The 25,701-nt window shown below is 40.3% G+C and overlaps 1 protein-coding gene across 1 annotated transcript in view; it reads left to right on the top strand.

Annotated features, from left to right (window-relative positions):
* Positions 1-18,361, top strand: part of LOC146867907 (uncharacterized) — a 100,908-nt gene extending 82,547 nt beyond the window's left edge. The window contains exons 7-9 of the mRNA XM_085615130.1: positions 7,621-7,694; positions 8,863-9,005; positions 17,513-18,361. Coding sequence (XP_085471256.1) covers positions 7,621-7,694; positions 8,863-9,005; positions 17,513-17,560 — 265 coding nt within the window. The 3' untranslated portion in view covers positions 17,561-18,361. The remainder of the gene's footprint in view (positions 1-7,620; positions 7,695-8,862; positions 9,006-17,512) is intronic.
* The last annotated feature ends 7,340 nt before the right edge of the window (positions 18,362-25,701 follow it).

Genomic DNA, 25,701 nt, shown 5'->3' with positions numbered 1-25,701 from the left:
ACCCTCAGTTTTTAATTAGGCATTCTTAATTTAAATCACTGAAATATGCAGGCCAGTCACGTCACATTGAGGGGTGTGGAGTTTTTTCCAAAGCATCACAAACATCGTCAGGTGTGGGGCAGTTATGAAGTTTCATTTGTGGAGAAAACATCATACATATGTATGCTTCGCTCAAAAATAAATCACAGAAAACAACATATGGTTAGCAAAAGTGTTCTCGTACAAAAACAATTTTTGGTTGGGTGTTTTGCCTGTGGGCTAAGTATTTAAAAATGGAGAAACTTTGTAATCCTCATGAAGTTCCAAAACTTCGTAAAATTATCTTTTGCGGCTAAATTTCAAATTTTCTTGCCTAGCCCTTAGCCAGTCGGCAGAGTCCTATTTATTGCTGAGGGCCAAATAAAAGGCAACGAATGGACACGACTCAAGGTAAACTGTGCTGTTACAGCCCCCTTGTACTTATGTTCCTGCCTTCCCTGTGCAGCGGCGGCTCCTCCGTTAAGGAGGCGGAGCATCGCCCCACTGCTTTTCAGCAGTCAAAAAAAGGAAAAATAAAATGATAATAACGCTTTGTTATTATCATTTAATTCTTCCGTGCTGAATTCAGTTTTGGACTGGGCGGGGCTTGGCTGTCATCACAGCCAGCAGGGGGAGGAGGAAATATGTGCACTTAAGTGCGCATGACGGTTTGGCTAGCCGGGCTGTAATGCACACTCTGGGTGGAGAACATGCACAGGCTCATAGTCCCCGTCTGAGTGCCGAACCACGGCACTCAGACCAATCACAACGCTGCTGTCATGCTGGTGACAGCAGCATCGTGATTGGCTTTGTGGAGCCTGTGTGCTTCCTGCATCCAGAAGGAGAGACGACAGAGGACAAATGGCGGCATGCAGAGGTAAGTGGTTTTCTTTCTTTTTCACGCCCCTGCCCCTGTCCCGCCAGCCCGTCTCGAATCAGCCGCCACTGCCTGTATAATACTTGAGACCAGGGCTAGAAAGGGTAGTACCTTGAGTATCATAGGGCAAGGCAGGGACAGCAGCTCCTACCCACTGCTGTCCCTTATTGACGTCCCTGGTTGAGATCATACCGCCACGGAGAGGAGATATTGCATTTCGTCAGACGATACAGAAAGAATCGCACCCAAGAGGCACTACATCCGTTGTTGGGCACTCAAGGCACTTTTTAGTATTCAGCATAACTTTACATCACACCATTTCAGCACAGACATCGAGAGGCAATTTTGCACATATATACTTATTAACACTGATCCTTTTTTGGCATATATCAGTAATATCAATAATGACATTTAACATGTGTACTTAATTGCTACCTATGCTTTTTTTCAATGTTCCTAGTTTGAAATGCTTGTGGAAGAAATCAGGAGCAGGGTTATGACAAAGGATGAAATGAATGTAGACCACAGTATAGAATGGCGCACCGTGGCAGGGAAAAGACAGTGGCGTAGAAAGACACATACACCAAACTGCGGTGATGTCACAGGAGGAATGCATTGTGGGAGTATTGTGGTCGCAATATATAAATGTGACGTCCTAATATCATAGAGACAAGCACTGAGTGAGCACCAATGACAAGAAAGAAAGAAGCTTTGAGCAGTGAAAGCAAGAGAGATAAGAATGGTGTTTGCACCACACAAACTTGGAACTCCGCTATGACCTCTAGGATGGGCCTTTATCTCGAACTGAGGCTGAACTCACTAATTCCTCAATAAGAGTGAGGCGGATTATGCTCCACAGTAAGGACAGAGAGGAATACATTTGTAAACTATGAAGGTTTATTAGTAAAGTTACAATCAAAATCGAATCAGATTAATGCCAAATCAATAATCTCCTGAATACAGCATGTGTGAGTATAATCCAGACAGGTGCAAACGACAAATGTAAGAACAAGTTATTAAAAGACAGTATGTGCGAAGTTAGATACATTCCGCTCCCATGAAGTGAAACTGCCTAACGCTAAGCTAAGATCATGGGTAAGTAGAGGAATTTAGAAGCAGCAGGGGTCAGCAAATATAAAATTGAAAATAGAACCAAATAAAATATTCCCCCTCCTCTGCCTCCCATCCCGTGCAGGTGCTGAGATTGATCGTCAAACCAATTATTTGCAACCAACATGACCCTTACACACTAAGCTAACAAAAAATAATATAGTTAATCAGAACACAGGGACTTTGGTGCTTGGATAGGAAAGAGAGGTATGCACAGCAAGCAGAAATACAAAGTTTTATTTTCCAAATGGAGTCTGGTGTCTAAGGCTTATGCCTACTCATGTCAATTTTAAGATGCACATCCTAACTATAGTTAGTTGAAAACATATAAACCACTTGTTTCGTCAAATCTAAGTTCAAGATATGGTTATGCGTGTCACAGGTTAAAATCTCATTAAGCACAAATAAATGATGGTGATACTGAGTTACCAGTAGAACTGAGTTCATAAGAGGCAAGAGATAAGTGGTTATCGATAAGGTATGTCACAAGGCTTAAGCAGTCACTGATGTCACACAATGAGAGACACAGGTTGGATGGGCACAGATGTCACAAGTGAGAAATGTTAAGTCTGCAATTATGTCACAAGAGGAATGGGTTGAGTATGCACAGGTACGTACCAGGGATATGCGTTGAAAGAGAACTGATGAAACAAAATGCAACTCTTGAGTAGCAGTTGAAGGTGTATGAACTCGTGCTACAGGTGTGTGTGGAATGAATGGATGTGGATGGTTTGTCATGATAGCCTATGGTCAGTAACATTTCAGAAAGGGGGTGTCATGTACATGGTGATAGTGTGATCAAGAATTGAATCTTGCACTTCACTCTCGTTTTCAGAATCACATTTCCCATTTATTGACCTTCCGTTCAATGCTCCTTTCTTCCTTGTGTGTAATATATTTCACTGTGTTCATTTTAAATAATGGATTTAAAATAGTTGCATAGGCATAAACATGTATGGATTTGGTTGGATGAGAACATCCTTGAAACAAGAATGGTTTCAGATCAACAGAGTTAAGGATCACTTAACTCAGCTCCCAATAGTGAAGGTTTCCCTATTGTCTGGATGGTGTTAAAGCATGTGTACTCAATTAATGTTTTTTTTTTATCAATAAGATTTTTTAATTGATTGTTAATTATGTTAATTATGGAAATACATTTAATTCAAAATCTTGAAGTGTTTTGTTATTGGTGTGGTGTTATAGGGTAGGAAATAAAATAAATACATTTATGTTTTAAATAATTTTTTGTTTGTTAATATTTGCTACTTTTAAATAATTATTGTTTATAAATGTGTTTATTAATTTATTTCATATATTATTTGTAGGTGTTTGTTATATGTAAATAATATTATAATATGTGTTCTTTTTATATGTTTAATATATTTAATTTATATTTTTAAAATATTGTTTATTTATTTTTAGGATTTTTAACAATTATGTCATCTTTTTGGGGATTTTTTCAATTGTTTAAGTGTTATTAGTAATTTGTGTTTCTCTGATATCCAGCACTTTCCCTACTGTTGCACTCACTGGAGTGGGAATAGTAATTTGTACCTCTCCGCTGTCCAGCACTTTCCCTTTTGTTGCAATCACTGGAGTGGGAATAATAAATTTTTGTCCCACTGCTATCCAACACTTCCCCTACTGTTGCACTCACTAGAGTTGGAATAGTAAATGTAATTCCTCCATTATCCAACACTTACCCTACTTTTACATTCACTGCAGTAGGAATAGTAATTTCTACCCCCTCCGCTATCCAACACTTTTCCTATTGTTGCACTCATTATAGGGTAAGTAGTAATTTTTGCCCCTCCGCTATCCAGCACTTTCCCTACTGTTGCACTCACTGGAGTGGGAATAGTAGTTTTTACCCCTTCGCTGTCCAACACTTTCCCTTTTGTTGCACTCACTGGAGTGGGAATAGCAATTTTTACCCCTCCGCTATCCAACACTTTCTCTACTTTTGCACTCTTTGGAGGGGGAATAGTAATTTTTGCCCCTCCCCTATCCAACACTTTCCCTACTGTTGCACTCTTTGGAGTGGGAATCGTAATTTTTACCCCTCCGCTATCCAACACTTTCTCTACTGTTGCACTTATTGTATTGGAAAATGTAAGTTACATTTTTTTAATGGTTTAATGTTTTAATTTATTAAAGAATTTTTTTATATTTCAATTATTCATATATATATTTTATTTTTTTATAATTTTAAAGTTTAAAAAATTAAATAAAGATAATAGTTAATACATTATTTTTAAGTAAATATATGTATGTGTATACATTTTTGTTTGTGTGTTTATATATTTTTTAATTAAGTTTATTTGTTATATTTAGTTAAAATGTATATTAAATTTAAATTATTTTGTTACAAATAATATTAATATTTAATATATTTACAATATATTTTACTTTATATATATTTTTAAATCGATATTATTTACATCTATATTTTTTACCTCGATATTTTTGATTCAATATTTTTGTACTTACCTGTTAAGGTATTGGAGTCGATATTTTTGCAGTCGATATTTCTTTCAATATTTAGAACATCGATGTTTGTTACATCTATATTCTATTAGTGAACCCTCTGTACTATTCACAGACTCTAAAAATTAAAGCACTTTAGTGTTTTAAAAAAAGTTACCATCATCATAGCAAGTAAGGACTGGCTAAATCAGCATGCCTGGTTTGCACTGTGACTATCTCTTCAGAAGGTTTGTCAGAAAGTGTCATATTTCAGTTTGAGGGCTGTAGGCCGACGCAGCTGGAACCTCAGTTGTGAGCCTTTATCCGGATCGGAGAAGCTGCTTTTGCTTCCGACAAATTGGCACTGGCTGTGTGTGGTAAATGTCTACTTTCCCACATCATAAAACCCATAATGTAAAGTTAGTGGCACACATCTGCAAAATGCCATGGCCCTGATAGATCACATGAGCACTTGCAACATACAGCTAAGGCTGTCTGTACAGGTGCCAAAAACGTGTGAATTTAAGATGAACGTCCTTACCCAAGCACTGTCTCTGTACCGCATGTAGAGTAAAGGATATCAATGTTCTATGTTGTGAATCATTTATAGGGATTGTGGTATTGGATAAAGAAATAAAGATGATGGTGCACACAATGTCTGCGCAGATGTATAAGCACTTGCTTATCCCCAATGTGCACAATTAATTGTGAAAGAAAACGGCAAGGGGTAGGTAGTCCCTGACCACATTAGAAAATGAGAACAGTTAAGTATAAGTGCATGACTATCTGGATGTACTAGAAGATATTGTAATTGCTGGCTAGCCAAGCACCCAGGCAAATGCAATTATCTATTGGTGTGGTAAAAACAGAGAAATGTTCTAGAGTCCCATCCAATTGGAATAGCTATTAGGATGTTGAGGCCCAATTCATTTTTAGGTTACTTTTCACTTTACTTATCTATTGTAATAGGAATGGTGCCATTGATCCCAGAAGCATAGAGTACGTCACGGTACACACATTAGTCTACAAGCCCATGCCCAAAAGCATGTTCTTTCTCTATATACCCTCTGACATGGCCACCACTGTTACCACTGGCACAGTAGTTGGTTGCATGTCAGAATATTGTGTGGGAAATATCAGTGTGCCAAAATATTGCAGCCTCCATATCAAACTAAAATAGCGAGAAAGTAAGTCTATATAGATGAGTTAATATTTACACTTCTTAACGCAACATCTAAATACCTTGAAGATATATATATATATATATATATATTCACTGAAAAAACCATAGGTTTCACACACGTTATAGTTACGAATTAGCATTTAAAAATCCTTGCAAATTCACTTAAAAAACCATAGGTTTCACACATGTTATAGTTAGCTGGACATTTCACTCGTAAAAAACCAATGAAATTCCCCCGTTATAGTTAGTGCAGGCAACTATAACTCACGCGACCGCAATCCTCTGCTGATGACGTCAGATATTACATCACTGATGACATATGTGTCTTTATGAAAAATAAATATTTGTAATATATGTATAGCTAAAGATTAATGGAAGAAGACATGGGTAAATAAGTGTCTAAATACAGTGATGTAATATCTGACGTCATCAGCAGAGGATTGCGGTCGCGTGAGTTATAGTTGCCTGCACTAACTATAATGGGGGAATTTCATTGGTTTTTTACGAGTGAAATGTCCAGCTAACTATAACATGTGTGAAACCTATGGTTTTTTAAGTGAATTTGCAAGGTTTTTTACATGCTAATTCGTAACTATAACGTGTGTGAAACCTATGGTTTTTTCAGTGAATTTGTAGGTTTTTTTAAATGCTAAGTCATTTATTCATTAATTTTTTTTTTCAGGTTTTTCACCGTGCGCGCACCGTGAAATTTTTTATTTTTTTAAAAATCACGAGGTGCGCGCACCGTGCGCGCGCTGTGGGCGCTCGGTGCGCTTCGCGCACCGAGCACCCACGGTTCGCAGTGCGTGCCGTGCGCGCGCAGTGCGCGCACCTCGCGATCAAAAAAAAAAAAATAATAATTTTTTTCTCCCTTGGGGGTCCTTCTGTGACCCCCTGACCAAGGCTAGGGGGTCAGGAACTGTCCACTCTGCCCCCTTTTCACGTTCTCCACCTTTTTTTTTCACCCCCTCAGACTGCGAGAGACAAAATGGCGGCCGACACTTCCTGGTTTCGACCGATTCGAATGTTTACCGACATCTAACAACCAATCAGAATTGCGCTCGCGCACGGCAGGGTGCGGGCACAGTGCGCGCACGGTGCGAGCGTATAGATATTGATATGCTTTTAAATGCTATTTTCTCAGGAAATACTGAACAGATTTACACCAGACCTGCAAAAGGTACTTCCTTGACCTTATGGCTACCTCTCTGCCAAATTTCCCGTAATTCTGTTCAGCCGTTCGGGCTGTAGCTGCGACTAAAGGTCCTATGGAAAAATGCATGGGGAAAACGCGTTATGGGACCCCCCCTTTTTCTCGGCCCCCGCTTGACGAATCACCCCGAGACTTTCAGGGTAGGAGCTGAGCGGAGCGTCCCATTAGTTTTGAAACTTTCGCGAGGATTCGTCAACCGGCGCCAAAGTTATTCAAAATAGAATTTTGAGATTTCCTATGGAAACTAGGTTGTAATTATAACTATCTACTGGCGACCGCCAGTAGATAATATATATATATATATATATATATATATATATACATTGTCTGTGTGTACATATAAATGGAGTCAAGAATAGTACACTTATGCATTACGTTCACAATATTTTGGCCCTCGATATTGAGGCTATGATATTTTGGCACATCGATATCTCACTGTAACTGGTTTTCAGCAGTCACATGACTGTGCTCGAAGCTACCGACCTAGTCTAAAAAGCTGCATGGATCACACAAACCTCTTATTATTCATTTTGGTTTCCAAAGTATCACATATAATATATGAGAAATAACCCCAAAAACTCAAACTTACCATTATATCCAAATTGAGGGTGTCAATATTTAGAGCACATGTTCTACCACTACCTTATAGATTTACAGTGATTAGATCCACCATCTGTATTGAACAATATAGTTTTGTTTTTTGGTTTAATCTCTAGTGATATTTTCATTATGAGATATGTTGGCCTTTTGCAGGAAAGTTGAACAAAGACGTGATTCTCGCAGATGGTTTACATTTGATGAGGAGTTCCTTCAGTTTTCACACCCGGGTATGTATTCTTTCACGTTTCAGTCTTATTTATTTTTACTTTTGAGATGATAAATCTATGCATTGGAGACATCAAAGGTTTAAAGTGGACCTTATAAGATGAATGTAATATGAACAAGGTATAAAGTTTCACCTGTATACTGTTCTGTCATGCATGTAAGATAATTGATAGAACAGCCACTGTAGACAGCAATTACATTTCTCTGATTCTGCTAATACTACAGAGGACATCTGTTCTATCTTAATATCTGACTGTTTCTATATGGGATGTTACCTCTAAAAATCTACTAGGTGTAGCGATATAGCCCGTAACATGTAAGGCTCAGCTAGCCCCCAGATTTTAGTTGGTCGTTGTTTCACATTTAGGGTTCCTCTGAAATGCACATATAACTATAACATGTAGAATTGGAACACAGAGAGAATATCCAGAAAAAATAATTGCTGGACAACAAAGAAAAAAATTCAGCATCAACAAATTAGGTGTACTGATAGTCTGAACTCTTGACAGAATTGATGCTTGAAAACTTTTCATAGAGGTTCTTTAAAGAATTCTTTTTGATTCATCTTAACATACATGATGCGGCCAGGTGTCTGATCATCTTACAGAGGTGCTCCATTGAAACTGGTGAGCCATGCGGTCAAAAACAAGATTAAACCTTGGTCATTCATGACTGACAGGCTTGTCCATAAGAGTAAAACAATATTCTGTAGCTTCTTGTCAGTCAGTAAACTACCAAAGTGCTTTTCACTGTAGAGTGGTCTTAACAAAAATGGTTGTCCACTGTGCCATAAGTTTATGTTTCTAGAAGAGTGGTCATACACAGTTGCTTTCTTTTTGCTGTTGGGGTTGGTCCATCGTATTGCATTTGATTTAGTGAGATTTTGAAGTCACTTTGATACTAAAGTTGTGTTTTCTTATCCACGTCCAGTGATTTTGTTAAAGTCAAATGGCTCTGAGAAGTCACTTATTTTGATGTTGCATCATGTGCCATCTAGTCAAAGGCCTTGTGATATCACCCCCTGTAATGTAATCATGTGATCTATGGGCACCTGCTGTCACCAATGCTACTTATGTGCTTTTGGTAAAATGATGCTAATGAAAAACTATTGCCCAAAAGGCCTTTGTTAAATAAACATCTCAGAAATAAATATGTTGCATTCTCTTTCAGATAAGGATTCACCTTCTAAAATGAGTACTCTAGACATTAAGGGAGGGTGTGACAGCGATGTGACGGGAAGCTTTTCATATGACAGTGAATTCACAGCCGGGGTCTTTCAGCCCAGCTTGGAGTCCATTGATACTCTTAATGAGGTAATTTAATCACACATACTCTTATTATTCTACAGATGTATTGTTCAAAAAAGAAAACTTACATAAATACTGCATACCGATTAGGCTTGGTTAGGGTGACTAGAATTATGCAGCAATGTTGGCTTAAATAATGCGAGATGACTGACTAAATTATACAGCAAGAAAAGACAAATTATGTAGTATCCTGTTGCACATTTTGTCATAGTAGTAAGTCGCTATTTTTGTCATTTTAACACACATTCATAGTTTCTCAGTAACATTCAGCAAAAGACTCTCAAAAGGTTTGCTACTGTGCAGCATAACTTATTGATTCTTAAAGTAACCTTTGATCTGTTTAAGCTAGAATCAATTTTTGTTGAAATCTGCAAATTATACATCAGTTATTGTATTATGTGGCAAGTTTCTCCACCAACCAAAGGGACCACAGTAACAACACTCCATACGTAGGCAGGGCCTATCCTAGGTCAACCTTTTGCATACCATGGAACACCCTTTCCATTCCTTCTGGAGAGCAATTCTGTACCTAACTCTGTATAAAGAGTACCCATCTAGCTGGTGTAAGGATTTATACATTTTTTACTGAAGAATGTTTTTAAAGTAGGCTTTATGGGGCAAATAGGTTTTTCCAATAGGGTTTCTCTAAACAGGTGGCAGCTGGCTATAGGCCTACGCCCCCAGTGGTAAGATTGGAGCCCAATATTTAAGGTCCTGACGAATGCCACGTACCCAAGTGGACAATACAGGCAGAAACATGTTGACCCCCTATTAACAATCACTGATTCACAGCGGCGACGGGATGATAAGGTCCCCACTCACCGCACTTATATATTTTAATCCCACATAGTAACCCCATAGAATAAAAATTGTTCAGGTATACTATGATGGTTTTTAAATTCACTCACTCCTTTTTTTGTTTGGGCCCCCACTTAGTCTAGAAGTGCATCCCTGTCTTCAGGTGTATGCCCGCCCTCTATCAAACGCGTTTTTTAGAGGGCGAGGACTGGCAGATGATGAAGCATGACACCTGGTGGTGTGTGATGCCAGTCCGTCAATTTTTGTGATTTGCCCCCACTATATTGGGCATCTCTTAAGACACAACTAGGGACGGTCCTTTCTGTGGTACAGAGTCTGACAGAACTTCAATTCTGATTTGTTTCGGATCCATCCCATTGATTTTCTTGTGGGCAAAATTCGAAATATATTGTAAATCATTTTAATGGGGCTCGCTGTGGGTTTGAGATTTGTTTTGTAAAGCTTTTGATAATAAATTCTGCCTTATTTCTTCGTATAGGGTTCAACGGTAGACAGTTTCTGACCATTTATAGAGTTCTGATATGACACTGCTATCTTTTTTTGTTAAATATTTTCTATGTGTGCACTTTAACCAATTACTCCTTGCAGAGAGCAGAGAGAATCATTTTCAAAGTGGGTTCTATTTCAAAGAGGGAGTGGTAAGCTTTCTATGGGTCTCAGATATTCTTCGATATTTTCCAAGTGTTGACTACTTCTCGTATCTTTTAGTAGGGAGGAAAGCAATTAATTTTCAAAGAAGCAACTCCACTGACCTTCAGGGATGGTAATTCCTATATGTTCCTGTAAGTTTCCGCCCAAGACTTCTGAAAGTGCTGATGCACTTTTCCTCGCACTTAATAGATTGGCTAGGCCTGAATTGAAACCTAGAGGGGGTTTAGAAAGTCTGTACAGATGAACTTCCAAAACACCCAAGAATGTATTTATTATTCAATTTGTAAAGCACTCTAATATCCAACATAGGTGTCCTGATGCTGAAAGCATCTGGCATAGGCCCAGAGAATACTGGTGCAGTAGCCAGAAAACTCAACAAGGCTAACTAAATCATCCAAGTTTTAGGGGCTTCTTGAACACAAAGAATCATATCTTGCAGTGCATCTCTACGGACAGAGCATTCTAGTGCTCAGGAGTCAGGTAAGAGATTGCATGCCTACAAGGACGGCTGTGCTGTAATCTCGAAATAGACAGCTAGGGCGCATTAGATGACTGAAGATTAGTCAGAGGGCGGTACAGGAGTATCTTGCCCTGAAGATACTTTGGACCAATTCTGTTATTGGCCTTGTGGGAAAATCAGAATGCATTGAAAACAGTTCTCTTCCAAACCAGAAGCCAAGACTCAGTGCAATCTCAGACGTTCCGAGATATTGTGCATTTCCCATAGTATAATCTGGACATTATGAGTCCTTGAACAGCTGTTTTACATATCTCATGAGAGAGATCTCTGAAGATCTTCTTTAGCATTTTCAAGAGCATGAAACAGGTGGCCCTTAACCTGCGGACCTACTGGGACACTGGAAGTTACTAGTCCACCATGACACCCAGGCTCTTTACTACAGAGACATGCAAGCAGGCCACACCTTAAAAAAACGGCTACCGGTCACTTGGTGAGCAATTAACGGACTGCCCGAAAAAGAGGACTTTGGTTTCATACAATATGAGTTGAAGGTAGCTGGAGGGCATGCAATAGCTGGCCTCACTTACACAATTCTGAAAGTTGGATTGAGTAATACACAGTTTATCATCGATAGTGATGATGATTTGTATATTGTCTGCTTAACAAATAGTGTCGAAAACAAATGAGCAGATCATAGTAAACAGAGGCCGCAAATATACATTAATAAGTGTTGGCCTTGAATATTTCATAAGTTTTAGTTATTTTCTTCAGAAGGTTATTCAATAGACTATTGCAGAGTTCTTGATAGGGTATTATATGTTGGTAAATAGATTTAGGATGTAAGAAATTATCAATAATATTGAAAATGTCACCTCCTGCATTGTTTGCAGCTGAGATTTAATTGGCTGGATAAGTGCAATGCACCACCTTTATAAGCCCATGCTATTGTCGGAACGCTATCTTCTAAATATCTTTCTTAGTCTGATTATAAATAATGGTCCACCTGTGTTAGATGTGTTAGATTTAGTTTCTGGATTTCCTTTGCAACCCATGGTGCAGGAGGTTTGTGGTGTTTACTAACACATTGTGTAGAAGGTGCAATAATATTCAACCCGCTTGTGAGCCAATCATTAAAAAATGGTGCAGCAGTATTCACTACTCACATGTTGCCCCGCCAACCCTATTGAAATAATTGCTGAAATTGTCTGTGGATACTCTGGACCACGGATGGAAGGGTAACAACAGATTGCCAAGAGGAGTATTACTCCTCATGGCCAGGATATGCAAAGGGATCAGAAAATGATCTGACCATACACGAGAAGTAGAAGTAATCTCCCTCCACCATTTAGCCCTCCAAATTGGTAAAGACAGAGTCCAAAAAGGCGACATCCAGTGTGTGTTGCGCTTGTCACAGTCAGATTAAGGCTCAGCATTGCTGGACCTTGGATCGTGGCCTGGGATCTATAAATTAGATCACCCTCAAAGGAAAGTTAGGGATTGATCAATAGGTTAAATAGGAGACTCTCAGTGTTAATAATTGTAGGGGAGTCAACTATTTTATATTTGTAGTCTGCTTTATATATCATAGACACCCCGGCACCCAATCTTGTTAGGTCAATCATGGTGAATCATGAGGTAGTTGGAGGTAATGGCATTGGAGATATCAGAGGCAGAGCCTGGTTATAATCATGATACTGTTGGGAGAAAAAAAAGCAGATCTGATTTTTCATTCATAAAACACTCTCATGCCTCCAAATGTTATTTAGAGAGTGAACGTTTGTTCATCAGAAGACAGTACAGGTACTTGTTAGAAGAGAGGTTATCTGAACACACGTTGCAGCTAGCATATATGATACCAGTTTGGTCAAAGCTACCACAGGCTGATGAGTCCTAGACAATGGAAGCTGACAGAACCTACACCAGAAGAAACCCCCATCTATCATCAGAGATCCAAAGACCCACCCACTAGAACATCATTTACTCTGAAGGCCCATTCAGAGCAGCTTGGAGGCCAAGTAGTTTATGTGTTGGTCGGTTTGAGAGCGAAGTTGTATTTCTGACACCAGGTGCGGTCAAGATGCAAACGAGCGCAAGCAGCCTTCCCTTTGGCATGCCATTGGTGTGCAGACGCTGCATGCTTATGCAACCAGCACTCCCGAATAGTCTGTACGCCACCACCCGCAAGAGAAAAACTAGACATAAACTTTGAATACTTCCAAAATGGTGGATGTCACTAAAATGAAAGCTGGAGAGATTTTGAAAATATAATAAAGTCAGTAATGGTCACAGAAAATTGCCCTAGCAATACAACTTAAAGCACATAAAAAAAGGCATTTTGTTCAAGCTCAGAATGTCAATATCAACAGTGCACACATACAGTGCAGTGCTTTCTGAGTACTGACGTGCAGCCAGCCCTCCTAATTAGGTACAGCTAGTTTGCACATCATAGCCTGAAGAGAAAACCTAGACCCCAAAGATTTACTCCTTCCAAAATGGCGACCGTCACTAACATGAAAGATGGCGAGCTGCACTTATCCGCTTCTTATACCCACGAACAAGAAAAGTGCAGCATGCAAAAGTAACAATTTAAAAACAGGTCATAAAAATATGTGAATGTCAGAATAAGTCAGCAATGTTCACAGAAAATACAACCTAAAGCACATTAAAATCGGCAATTTGTTAAAGCCCTAAATGTCAACAACTCAACAGTGCGCTTTCGCAGACACGCACACATGCACGCACGCACACGCGCACACACACACGTACGTTTGTCAACTTCCTGGCCATGCTGTCGATCAAGCTGCTAGATTGACTGAATATGACTTTTATCCATTTTATTTCGCTAGACGTCACACCCAGTGTGTAGTCGTACTTTAAAGAATGCTGCCTGTTAAAAAATATTTAACTTAAAATTAAACACTTTATTGATAATAGTGCACATGGTCTTGGTGTTTACAATTAGTTTTACACAAATTATTACAAACACTTTAAACGTTTGTCATCCCAAGTATTACGTCGGAGCTCAGTCAGAATTTGACACGTGACTCTGTCCTTTTTGGGGTATCCATCGGAGATCCTACATAAGGCATCTCTACAAGTTAGAAGACATGGAAGGACCACATACAGTCAAACTAGGGCCTTAGTTACAAGAAAGTAACACAGCTCGGCACTGCAAGTCGTTTGGCTGCGCCGTGCTGCGCCACTTTCAAAGCACAAAGATGTGTCATATTTATAACAATATGACATATCCCTGAGCTCTCCCCTGCGCTGGTGCACAATTGGCTGCCATGCGCTATCTCAGGCACCCTTTGAGCCATGATGCAAGGGCATCTGCATTTTAGGGGAGATTGTTTTTCTAGGCGCTTTCCTCTTTCGATGTGTGCTGCAGAATGCGTAAAAAGGAAAGAGGAAAAAACGAGGAGAAATATAAGTATTTCTGCTTGTTGCGCCTCCTTACACCTCCCCTGGGAAGGTGTAGGATTCGGATGCATTCCCAGGTTTATGAAATGTAAATCTGGGAATGAGGCAGAATGCATAGGTGTTGCTAGGGAACTCCCACAGCAACACCCATGGTATGCCTCTTTCACGCAAAGTGCTGCGTGAAAAGGGGCTGTATTTACAAGGCCATGAAAAGCCACGCAGGGTGGCTTTACGTGGCCTTGTAAATATGGAGCACCACACTGCAACGCCGGTACCTTAAAAAAACACAAAACGCAATGGTGACGCAAGGGGCTTGTAAATATGCCCCTTATTGTTTTGTAAAGTACTTTATTGAGGTAAATGCCTCCTCAGAGTGCTCTACGAAGGACTGGTCCCTGAGGTGGTTAGATCGGCGCAAAGTTATTCTTGTGTGTTCCACGGCTTGAGATGTTGTTTTAGCAACACCTCTGAGAGTCCACGTTGGCTGAAGCGAGTTGAATGTAAAAGACTTGTATTGGGGGTACACAGACAACATTATTTCTTGTGTTGTTTCCCTAACAAATAGCCACACCGGTTTTCCGCCTCTCACCAGCTAGATGGGCTGAAAGAGTGTGAGTTACAATGTGCTCAAATGGCCAGCGTTGTTCAGGGTCCAAACAGATATTTCACTCGGCCGGGGTGGCCGAGCAAGGTGGGTCTCCTACATTTACAAATATTTAGATATTTTTTTCTTCAGTATTACATTGCCAAGGAAGGTGTTTAAGCGTAATCAACCTTCACATTAAGTCTTCTGCCACTGAATCTATTATATTTTTGGGTTGATCAATTGCAAGAAGATTCAGAGTGGCTGATTGGAGGAGGATGGTATGATCTTGGAGAAGTATTCTTGAAGGCAGCCTTGAAATGCACTGTCAAGTCGATACAGTTTTTAAACTGAGACATGTATTTGCTTGAGAGACAGTGCAGGGTCTTTGTGGTAAGTATGTGCAACACAATCCGAATTTGGTTCCTAAAAGCATGGTTCTCGAAATCAAAAGGCCCTGTTCAAGTTGCATTGTAGTCAAATCTATGTGAGGTGTCTACTGAGTACCAACGTGACTTTGTAAAGATGTGCAAGTGTTTTCTTGGTGACAACTTTTACCTGGGGAGTAAAGGAAGGAATGCTAATGAATATGGCTGTATCAAGCAAAGTGCATGGAAAAGCTGATTGGTCCACTGACCTTATGAGCGGGATTCAGTCTTTTCACCATTAAGGCGCAGTCAGTGAAACTACATCCAGTAGCATACTTAACTGAGATACCTTAAAACATTCTATCCTTCCTGAGATCCTTCCTCCAGTTAGGAGATACATCGGCCATCTGTGTTCGCATAATAGCCACTGCAGTGCACGTCTATTGACAAGAGAATTTATATTTGCGCGACTATCCAGTTGATCGCGGTTAATCGGGGAAGAGCATCAGTTTGGCTTGCAGGGCATGATTCTTCAGGAAGGATATAAACTCCAAAATGGTGATCCCGCCTCGTCCAGGGAGGATTCCCAAAAATGTCGTTCTGAATTTTGCTGAGTAGCCCAGTGGGATCTTCTCACACACTTACATAGGATAGCCCATCTATGATAAATTAGCCAATACTGGTGTTTTAACATAAGTGAAAGCTACTGTGCTGTCAGGATATGTTGAAGGTTTCAGGACTTATCTAGAACAACACAAGAGATTGCTGCACAGTTAAAACATGCACAAGATCACTTTGAAACATTTGTATACTCCTCATTGTATCAAAAAGATGAGAGGGGACCAGGAGCTATTTATGGTCCAGTGCCTGTACTCCAATTTCCATTGCTAGATCCAAAGAGGGGGGTCACTGTTCCGTCGGTGTAGGTGCTAGGGAGTCACGCTCACCTCGAAGAGAGAGTAATGAGAAAGAGTGGGAAATGTAAGAGGGATAGAACTAGGTCCGGGACCCTCTTAGTGAAGGGGAAAGACACGTCGAAACCTTATGCCTGCTTGAAGCAGGCGCAAGGAGTGACGGAGTGTAGTCAGAATAGGCCTCAACATGCATTGCTGGAGCTGCGTCATGCTTGTGACATGACTCCAGCAATGCGTGACTTTTGCACCAACAGATGCGTCAGAATTTCTGACGCATGTCAATCCTGTCGCCATGGTGTCTCAGGGTGGCGCAGGGAAAGTGACGCATCTCTACAGATGCGTCACTTTTTTGTAAATCTGCCCCAGTGATCTCCAGTCACTCACTATCCTAACTGCCCTATTTGTTTGTCTGGCAGAGATGCCACTTACTTTGGTGGTGTTTTTTAACTGTCCTGATTCTTAAGGCCAAGGGCGGTGCCACATTTCTGTGTTTCCTTAGAACGAAAGGGATGCACGATTTGTATCCTTTCTACATTGGACCTTCATGAAGTCAATGAGAGTGATATGTCCTATTCTACAGGGCACACACACAGGCTCTATCATTCACACAACAACATAGCAAGATGCTTTCAGATGAAGGGACATTTGGCTTTGTGACTTTCCCGCCAAAGCGCAGACATTTTTTCTTACCTTGGATGGATTCCTTGTATTAGTTCCTGTCTCCCGGAGAACCAAGTAGACAGGAAGTTTGGCCTCTCCTCCTCATTGTGAGGAGTTGGAAGCTGCTTCACTATATTGTTCACTGTGCAAGGTATGAATTGATGGCTTGGGGATCACAGAATATACAGAACAGAAGCATAAAGCAAAGGAATCTGGAAATTGCGAGGGGCATCTGTCGTAAAAGTATAAGAGGAATCGCTACTACCCTAAGAAGCAAGATTACTTTCATTCTAGTTTTCCGCCTCCTTTTCCTGATCAACCCCTTCTCTGCTTGTGCATTCTCCTCCGGATCCCACATCCTCACATGCTGCAACCTAAAAGGACTGGGAGTAGGGAGTTGGCCTCAGCATAATGATAATTCCTTCTAAGTAATACAGTAATTATCTGCTGATCAGACATCACTACCATAGAGAGGCATCATGGAATGGTTCTGACTCTACGAATGGCACCAACACACACTGAATAACAGTAACACAGAAACTAACATCTCTTAACAAAAGTTGGCTATATTTATAAGTTTACAGTAAGCATAGTGAGCAACATCAGTGACTTTTGTTTATATTTTCCTATTGATACAGGTGAAAATAAGGAGGCCTGAAATCCTTCCTAGCACCATTTCACAATAAGAAGATAAAGAGAGTGTTGATGGCGGATCATCTCTTCAAAGGATGCCACGGGACTGATGCAATGAACTGAATGTGTTTCTACTTTTAAATATGTTCTTCACAGAACCTTTTTGTGAAACTCCTGCCAGGCACTTATTTAATTTAAAAAAGACACTTTATTTTTGTCAAGAATGTGTGAGCATTTCATGCACAGAAACATTTTTCCATAATTGAACAGATTCTGCTTCACGCTCACATCAAGAAGACTGATCAAATGCAGTCTGTTTCTATGAACAATCTTTCCTACATGTTTCTACTTTCAAGAAGATTATTTTAGCTTTTGGAATGACAGTGTCACATGAACAAATCACAAAATGGAGTTTTAAAACTCTAAAAACAATATCAGAGTTTTTATGCTGAGAATGTACACTTATGAGAACAGCTACTGTTCAATGTTCAGTGATACTTCGATTGCACTTTAACATTATAAAAACGCACTTTTTTTCTAATACTTTTTCCTGACCTACCTCTGAAGAGTTGTACTGTATGTAAGATTACAAGCTGTTTGTTTACCTTTGACAGTGGTGTAGGAGAGCTATGAAGCATAGCAGAGCTCTCCCACATTGAAGACAGGCAAGTGGGCTTGCCTACGAACATTTAGTAAATATTTATTTTTCAGATTTAAGCATAATTTCTTTATCAATGCATATTTATTAGTCTAATAATGACATTTGATTGGATAAAAGGAAACACTGAGTAATCGGTTTAAAATTATAGTTACAACATATATACTACATTAAAGATGAATAGAGTTGCAAATGATATTGTATTGCTCTATGTGTTGTTATTTATTACACAATTTGATAAGAATAACTTTGTGGATATTCGGACAAGAGGGAAAGGTTTTCAAGGCTTTTGATCATCGGTTTAGAGCCAAACATAACTATTTAAAGAAAAATTATCGGTAAGGATCTGGAATTACAGGAGTGTTTAAAAGTCATCAACATAGCATTACAAGACAATTCTGCAGACAGAATCTATATTGATAAAAGCTCATGACATAGCAGAAAAACAACCAAGATCGTGATGAAAATGAAGGTTTTTGGTGCCGTTGGAAAAAAGTTAACATGATACAATAATTATTTTTTAACCACCGATTATCATTTTTTATTCTAGTGCAAACACTTATAATTTGTGGTTGACTGATCAATGCCCGGAGATAGTGTATTAATATTAGCTATCACTAGCTCTGTTGATCTTGAGCTCACTATGAACAGTGGAAGGATCTGCAACAATAATGGATTTATAAATGTCAATCGATTACTAGCTCTTTGAGTGGATTATGCTAATTTGATTCCATGATATCTCTCCCGTCCACTGTATCTCTCCTGTCTTTTAAAAGTATATTTTTAATCAGAAATCCGAAAGTTTTACCAAGTGAACAGACTTTAAGTGGCAGGACCCTCTCGAAGACATATAGAGAATTCAGGCATGCATGCCCCCCCAACACTGCTAAGTGGATTTCTGAAACAGATAATAATTATGCTGATGGCCTAATGTCACATAATTACACCTTCCTGATACTTACTGGCAGCTTTCTTAGTAAGAGTACAATCTGAAAATGAAGAAGGTTGGCCTGCATACAAAAGTGTGATTGAACGATTAAGATCCTTGGTGTTTTGATTAGAAGTTAAAATTACACTTCTATTTAAACTTTTATCTGCAATTTCCTTTGTTGTTTTTAGCGCTTTGGTGCCGTTCTCTCAGGGTTTAGGCGCAATACAAATAATTTAACTGATTAAATTACACAAGTAACTCCGAAGAACCAATCAATCAGGCAATACACCAGAAATTTTTAAACAGTATATAATAACACTCTATAATTTTGGGGGCAGATTTACAAGAAAGTGACGCGTCTGTAGAGATGCGTCACTTTCCCTTCGCCACCCTGAGAAACCCCTGTGCCACCATGGATGCACCATATTTACAATACGGCGCACCAAGTCGCAAGGATTGACAGATGCGTCAGAAATGTTGACACATCTGTTGGGCAAAAGTCACGCATTGTTGGAGTCATGTTGCAAGCACGACGCAACTCCAACAATGCATTTTAAGACCTATTCCCACTACATGGCGTGACTCCTGAAGCCTGCTTCAAGCAGGCGTAAGGTTTTGACGCAGTGGCGTCCTAGAAATGACACAGTGAAATCTTGTAGATTTCACTGCATCACTTTTACGAGGCTTTCCTGTGTGGGAATGTGCACCCTGCATACATTATACCTGACGCAGTTATAATGTGACGCAGGGCTTTACAACGTGACGCATCTCCCTAGATGCATCACGTTGTAAATTGGCCAAATTTTTTTATGTGGACTCTGCGTCACAAAAGTGACACAACAGCTGCGCAAAAGTGTCGCAAGGGGCTTGTAAATCTGCCCCTTGGTGTTTAAGATGATGAATAACATATTCCACATGTTTGAAATCCAGGAGGACTGCATGAATATTTGAAAACTTATTTCATTTGACGGACATGAACGTATATTTAAACACAGAAACTAATATTTTGTAGAGGTGTTTAAGACATACATTTTTTTTTTAATACAGTAATGTGTAGATTGCGTTTGTGGGATTAACAAAATAGCTTGGCCTATCGTCAATAGAAGAGATGCACATTTGAAAAGAGAGGCGATTCCACAAGATGGGAAAGAATCAGAAAAGACGTCATCAGAAATGCCACAGGTAAATCTAAGGTACTCAAACAGCCCTCGAAGTGGAAAAAAGCTCATTTAGGACCACGCTCGTGTCACTGGTGTTCTTTTCCCTAGGCCGAGTGTCACTAGGAGAGAACATAAATCCCCAGTTTTTCAGCAATAAAATATTTTATAATATTAATGAAACTAAGAAACTACTATAACATGTATTTCATCATTATTCATTTTTGTTAATTATAAACTAGCTGTGTGCTACTTACTGCCATAAAGGGGATCTATATGCAGAGCAGTGATGTTGACAACAACATGCTATGTGCCTATGGGCAACCAAAATATAAATCTGTACCTTGAAATTTCCAAATTATAGATTTGAGTCATAATAGGTTTTAAACGGTATTAGAGGAAATTACATTGTCCAGTTAGGAGGACACCGATGGTTCAGTTTCCCACATTTCCTTCACTTCCGGTCGCTTCATTTTTCAGGATAATGTACTTTGTCCCTTTTTGGTGGTGCCATTCTGCACAAATGAGATAGGATGCTCACTTCTGATAGCAAATACAACCCACTTAGCCCTGATATAAATATAAAACCGTTCTTTGACATAACTATTTGTACTTTCTTCATCTGATAGTAAGCGTTTCTGAGGTGATCAATGCCACTAAGCACTAATCAATGTCACCACAGCCCTATTCAAGTGACGTACAGGAATGGATATATATATATATATATATATATATATATATATATATATATATATATATATATATATATGTCCAAAACTGCTGTGCTTAGCAGCTCACCAGTCCCACGATGTTGGTGCCGATTCAGCGGTTACAGCAACCGAAATATGTACCAAGGATAGCTTCAAGCACCCTTCCACCGAAGGTGATAAAGCAGAGGAACGGCACACCAGGAGAATGTACAAAGTTTTATTGTACACAAAAAGCAAGACGACGCGTTTCGGCGTTAAGCTTAACGCCGAAACGCGTCGTCTTGCTTTTTGTGTCCAAGGTACAGCCCGAACGGCTAAACAGAATTACTTGAAATTTGGCAGAGAGGTAGTCCTCAGCTCAGGGAAGTGCCTTTTGTAGGTCTGGTGTCAATCTGTGCAGTAGTTCCTAAGAAAATCAAAAGTAAAATCATATATATATGTGGGCAGAGCCTAACCACACATCTCATCCTGAGATCTGATTGGCTGTCAGCACTTCATCCAAGAAGTGTTGGCAGCCATCTTGGGACCAATATACATGATAGCAACTCATTAAAAAGCATTGCAGTTAATAGAAGGTTTTAAGACTTATAAATAAATCATTTGTTGATGGTACCATACTCATTTTAGGAATTGTGGTATGTTCTAAGGTGATTTCACCATGTGAAAAAGCCTTCTGCTGGGATATCATGATTGAGAGAAAAATATTTTCTCATGCTTTTCCCACAGAGGTTTGGAAGGTGATCTATAAGCTAAACTGAGAGCTTATTTTCTGTAAATTCACATTATCTTTCTCAGTCATGTGAGAATGAAGTCTGACATTCTCAGTAAAACATGTACATCCAACAAGGGCAGAGACTGTCAGTTGATTCCTTTGTGTTCTACTGCAGCTTCCCAGAGTGTTCCAAAGAACAACTAGAGCGCTAACAGTCCTACTTATGATAAACGTATGGCACACCTGAAGCCATCTTGCTTGGATTAAAGTGGTAACTCTTAAAACATTTAATTTAAAAAGGAACAAAATGAGGGGGTTCATTTTTCCATAAAAAGTATGATTAGTGCTGCAGAAAGAAAAATTAGGGCACATTTTGAGTGACTTCTCAAATCCTCTTCTATTTCATTAAAAAATTCTGACATGCAGACTGAAACATGCACTTTCAATACCAGCAGCAGTTTTCCCTGGTGAGCAGTAGCTTTACTACAGTGATCTAATGAGCAAAAAGAGTGCTAACGTTCTGAATTTATGGCAAATGTGTGACACATCTGAATGCCTTCTTGATGGAATCAAAGTAAACAACTGAAAGTATTTCCTACTGAGGAGACTGCAGTAAATGAGAAAATTAGGAAACTTCATAACAAATAAGTCTCCCAAGATGGCCACCAGAGACAAAAGAGCCCAAATGTAGCCCAAATATCACCCAGATGTAGCCCAAGTATAGCCCAATGACAGAATGTCCCAGAGTGTTCTTAAAAACAACTAGAGCGCTTACTGTCTTCATTATGACAAAAGTATGGCACACCTGAAGCCATCTTGATTGGAATAAACTGGTAACACTTAAAACATTTAATTTAAAAAGGAACACAATGAGGGGGTTCATTTTGCCATAGAAATTATGATTAATGCTGAAGAAAGAAAATGAGGGCACATTTTGAGGGACTTCTCAAATCCTCTTCTATTTCATTAAAAAATTCTGACATGCAGACTGAAACATGCACTTTTAATACCAGGAGCAGACTTCCATGGTGAACAGTAGTTTTACTACAGTGATCTAATGAGCAACTAGAGTGCTAACTTTCAGAATTTATGGCAAATGTGTGACATATCTGAATACCTTCATGATGGAATCAAAGTAAAAAACTGAAAGCATTTCCTACTGAGGAGACTGCAGTACATGAGGAAATTAGGAAACTTCATAACAAATAAATCTCCCAAGATGGCCACCGGAGACAAAAGAGCCCAAATGTAGCCCAAAATCACCCAGATGTAGCCCAAATATAGCCCAATGACAGAAGTGTGCAAAACACTTATTATTTTTTGTTTTTGCAGTGTTATATAGTGCAGACTTGTCAGGTATTTGAGTGCTTTACATGAGCATTGGTTACGTCACACAAGAACAAATTCATTTTGGTTGTAGACATGGGAAGACTAAGTGATTTGACCAGAATCACAGAATGTCGAGCTGAAGTAGAAACTCCAACCTGGTTCCCCAGTTGCAAAGTCTGCAGTTCTGGAAGTAACACCACATCCTCTCCCCTAAGTGCAACATTTAATCAAGTGGTCAACTGGATAAAAAAACATAAAGATAACAAATAATTTAAAAGTGCTTTGTCGCTATTTGAAAACTCAGAAAATATGTCCTTATTTTAGTCTTTTAGAGCACTAACCATAATTTTGATGCCAATAAGACCCTCTCATATATGTAATTTCTAAAGGAAATGCTCTAGGTATTACAGTTTTGATCACATCAAGCTGACGTCAGGCGTTCCACACTTTTGTAATAAATATAGAATGTTAGCAATCTAGTTGTTCATTAGGATACTGTTGAGAGGCAGAGGCCAGGGGCACGGACTCTGAAAATTGAAGGCAGGTAGGAGGGTGCTAAGGCAACAATTTAACCACACTGAGCAGGCAGGAAGGGCCGTGGCAGCACAACAGACTATGGAGGGCAGTGGAAAGGGGGGCAGGGGCAACAAACCAACAATACAGGACTTGCAAGAGAGGCTGTGGCAATGTAATAGACCATTGTGGGCAGAAGGAAGAGGCAATGGTAGTACAACCATACATGCCAACAGACCCGATTCAGCCAGGAAACGTCCAATGTTTTTAAGCTCAAATGGGCTTTATTTGATCTGTCTCCTGTCTACAATCTCCTCTTTTTCAATGTAACTCAAAGGGGAAAATCTATACCCCAGTTTTTTTTCAAAATCTCCCTCTTACCAAGATCAAAATGTTCGCAAGTATGGTACATTGGATCATGGAAGGAAATGGGGTAGGGACATGGACTTGGATAACAGAGGACAGGAGGGACATGGAGAGGTGCACCAAACTGACCCTGCAGGGCAGGCATCAGGGTTTGCAGCAGCACAATACACCACACAGGGCATGCGGACGGGAGTGCAGCACAACAATCCATAGAAAGCAAGAGGGAGGGGACAGGACCATGCACATGGACAACAGAGAACAGAGGGGCAAGAGGCAATGGTAGCTAGCTGACCATAATGGACAGACAGGAGAGAAAGCTGCAGCATAACAGACCATAAAGGGCAGGAGGGACGGATCAGGGGCATTACAATGGAACAGACAAGCCAGGAGGGAGGGAGTAGGGGTCTGCACATGTAAACAGAGGGCTGGGGGCAAGGGTGCAGGGCAGGAGCAGCAAGATAGCCATGGAGGTCAGGCAGGATGGGCACTAGAAGCAAGACACACCATGAAGAGCAACAGTGAGACTGTGATGGCATATACACAGACCATGGAGGGAAGGTGGGAGGGGGTCAGGGGCAGCTAACTGACCACACAGGGAAGGTGGGAGGGGCCATGGCAGCACAGAAGACCATGCATGGCAAGTGGGAGGGTTAGTGGCAGCACAATGGCTATGATGGGCAAGAAGGAGGGTGCAGGGGCATGCACAAAGGACGATGGAGGATAGAAGGGAGTGTCAGGACCTGTGCACAGACAAGAAAGTTCAGGGGAAGGGGCCTCACAACAGACCGCACGGGGCAGGCAGGAGGAGCAGTTGCAGCACAACAGACCAGGGAGGGCAGAAGGGTGTGGCAGTACAATGGACCATGTAGGACAGGAGGAAGAGGATAGGGGCATGGCATGTGGACAGGCAGGGTGGAGGTGGCAGGGACAGGTTACAGTCATCTGACAATGCTAGGCAGGTGGGAGGGGAGTGGCAGCTCAACAGAACACTCAGAGTAGATAAGAGTGGCAGGTCCATGGAACATGGTGGGCAAAAAGGATGGAGCAGGGGCATGCACAAAGACGACGGAGGGCAGGGGGAAGGAGAATAGGGGCAGCAAGCTAAGCACAGAGTTTAAGCAGGAGGTCAATGATGGGGCATAGAATTGGGCAATGGAGGGCAGGAGGAGTGGACTGGTACATCATACTAAATTGAGGGCAGTGGCAGCACATCAGACCATGCATGGCAGGAGGGAGGAGGCTAGTCCATGGATTCACACAATAGAGGATAGGGAAGAGGGGGATGGGGCAGCAAGCTAACTGTTCAGAGAAGGCGGGTATTAGGAACTTTATTGTTTTTAAAACGTGTGTCTGTGCGAACTACTTAAAATATGAACAAGTATGCAGCATAATCTCACTTTTATTCAGGAAGAAGAGGACGTTTGTGACTGTGACTCCGGGCTCACTTGGCAGAAACACCCCCTGACCCTCCACCCCCTATCGCAAAATGTAATGCCCGTGAAAAGGGTAGGTGAACACAGTGTTATATAGAACATAGTCCCGAGAGCACGACTGAAAATGAAAACTAGATATAGTGTATGGTATAAACTATGCACCAAAAAGTGTGATATAAGATGAACCGGGCGTGAAATATAATATGCAATACATTGTGCGCAATGACAGATTCATTGGAGAGCGCGAGATTGCACAGGCACTAGCGCGTGCTATGCGATATGCGCCTTGGAGTCTAATATGCACAGGGCAGTGTTGTGTAACCTAACTAGTCTCTAAAGTTGTAATATAAAATATGTGCTGGGGAGTGTAACGTTGCATATGCAC

The sequence above is a fragment of the Triturus cristatus genome, chromosome 1_2 (assembly GCF_964204655.1).
Source record: "Triturus cristatus chromosome 1_2, aTriCri1.1, whole genome shotgun sequence".
NCBI classification, from domain to species: Eukaryota; Metazoa; Chordata; class Amphibia; order Caudata; family Salamandridae; genus Triturus; species Triturus cristatus.
The sequence above is the reverse complement of the archived record's forward strand: the minus strand, read 5'-3'. Positions and strand labels throughout refer to the sequence as shown.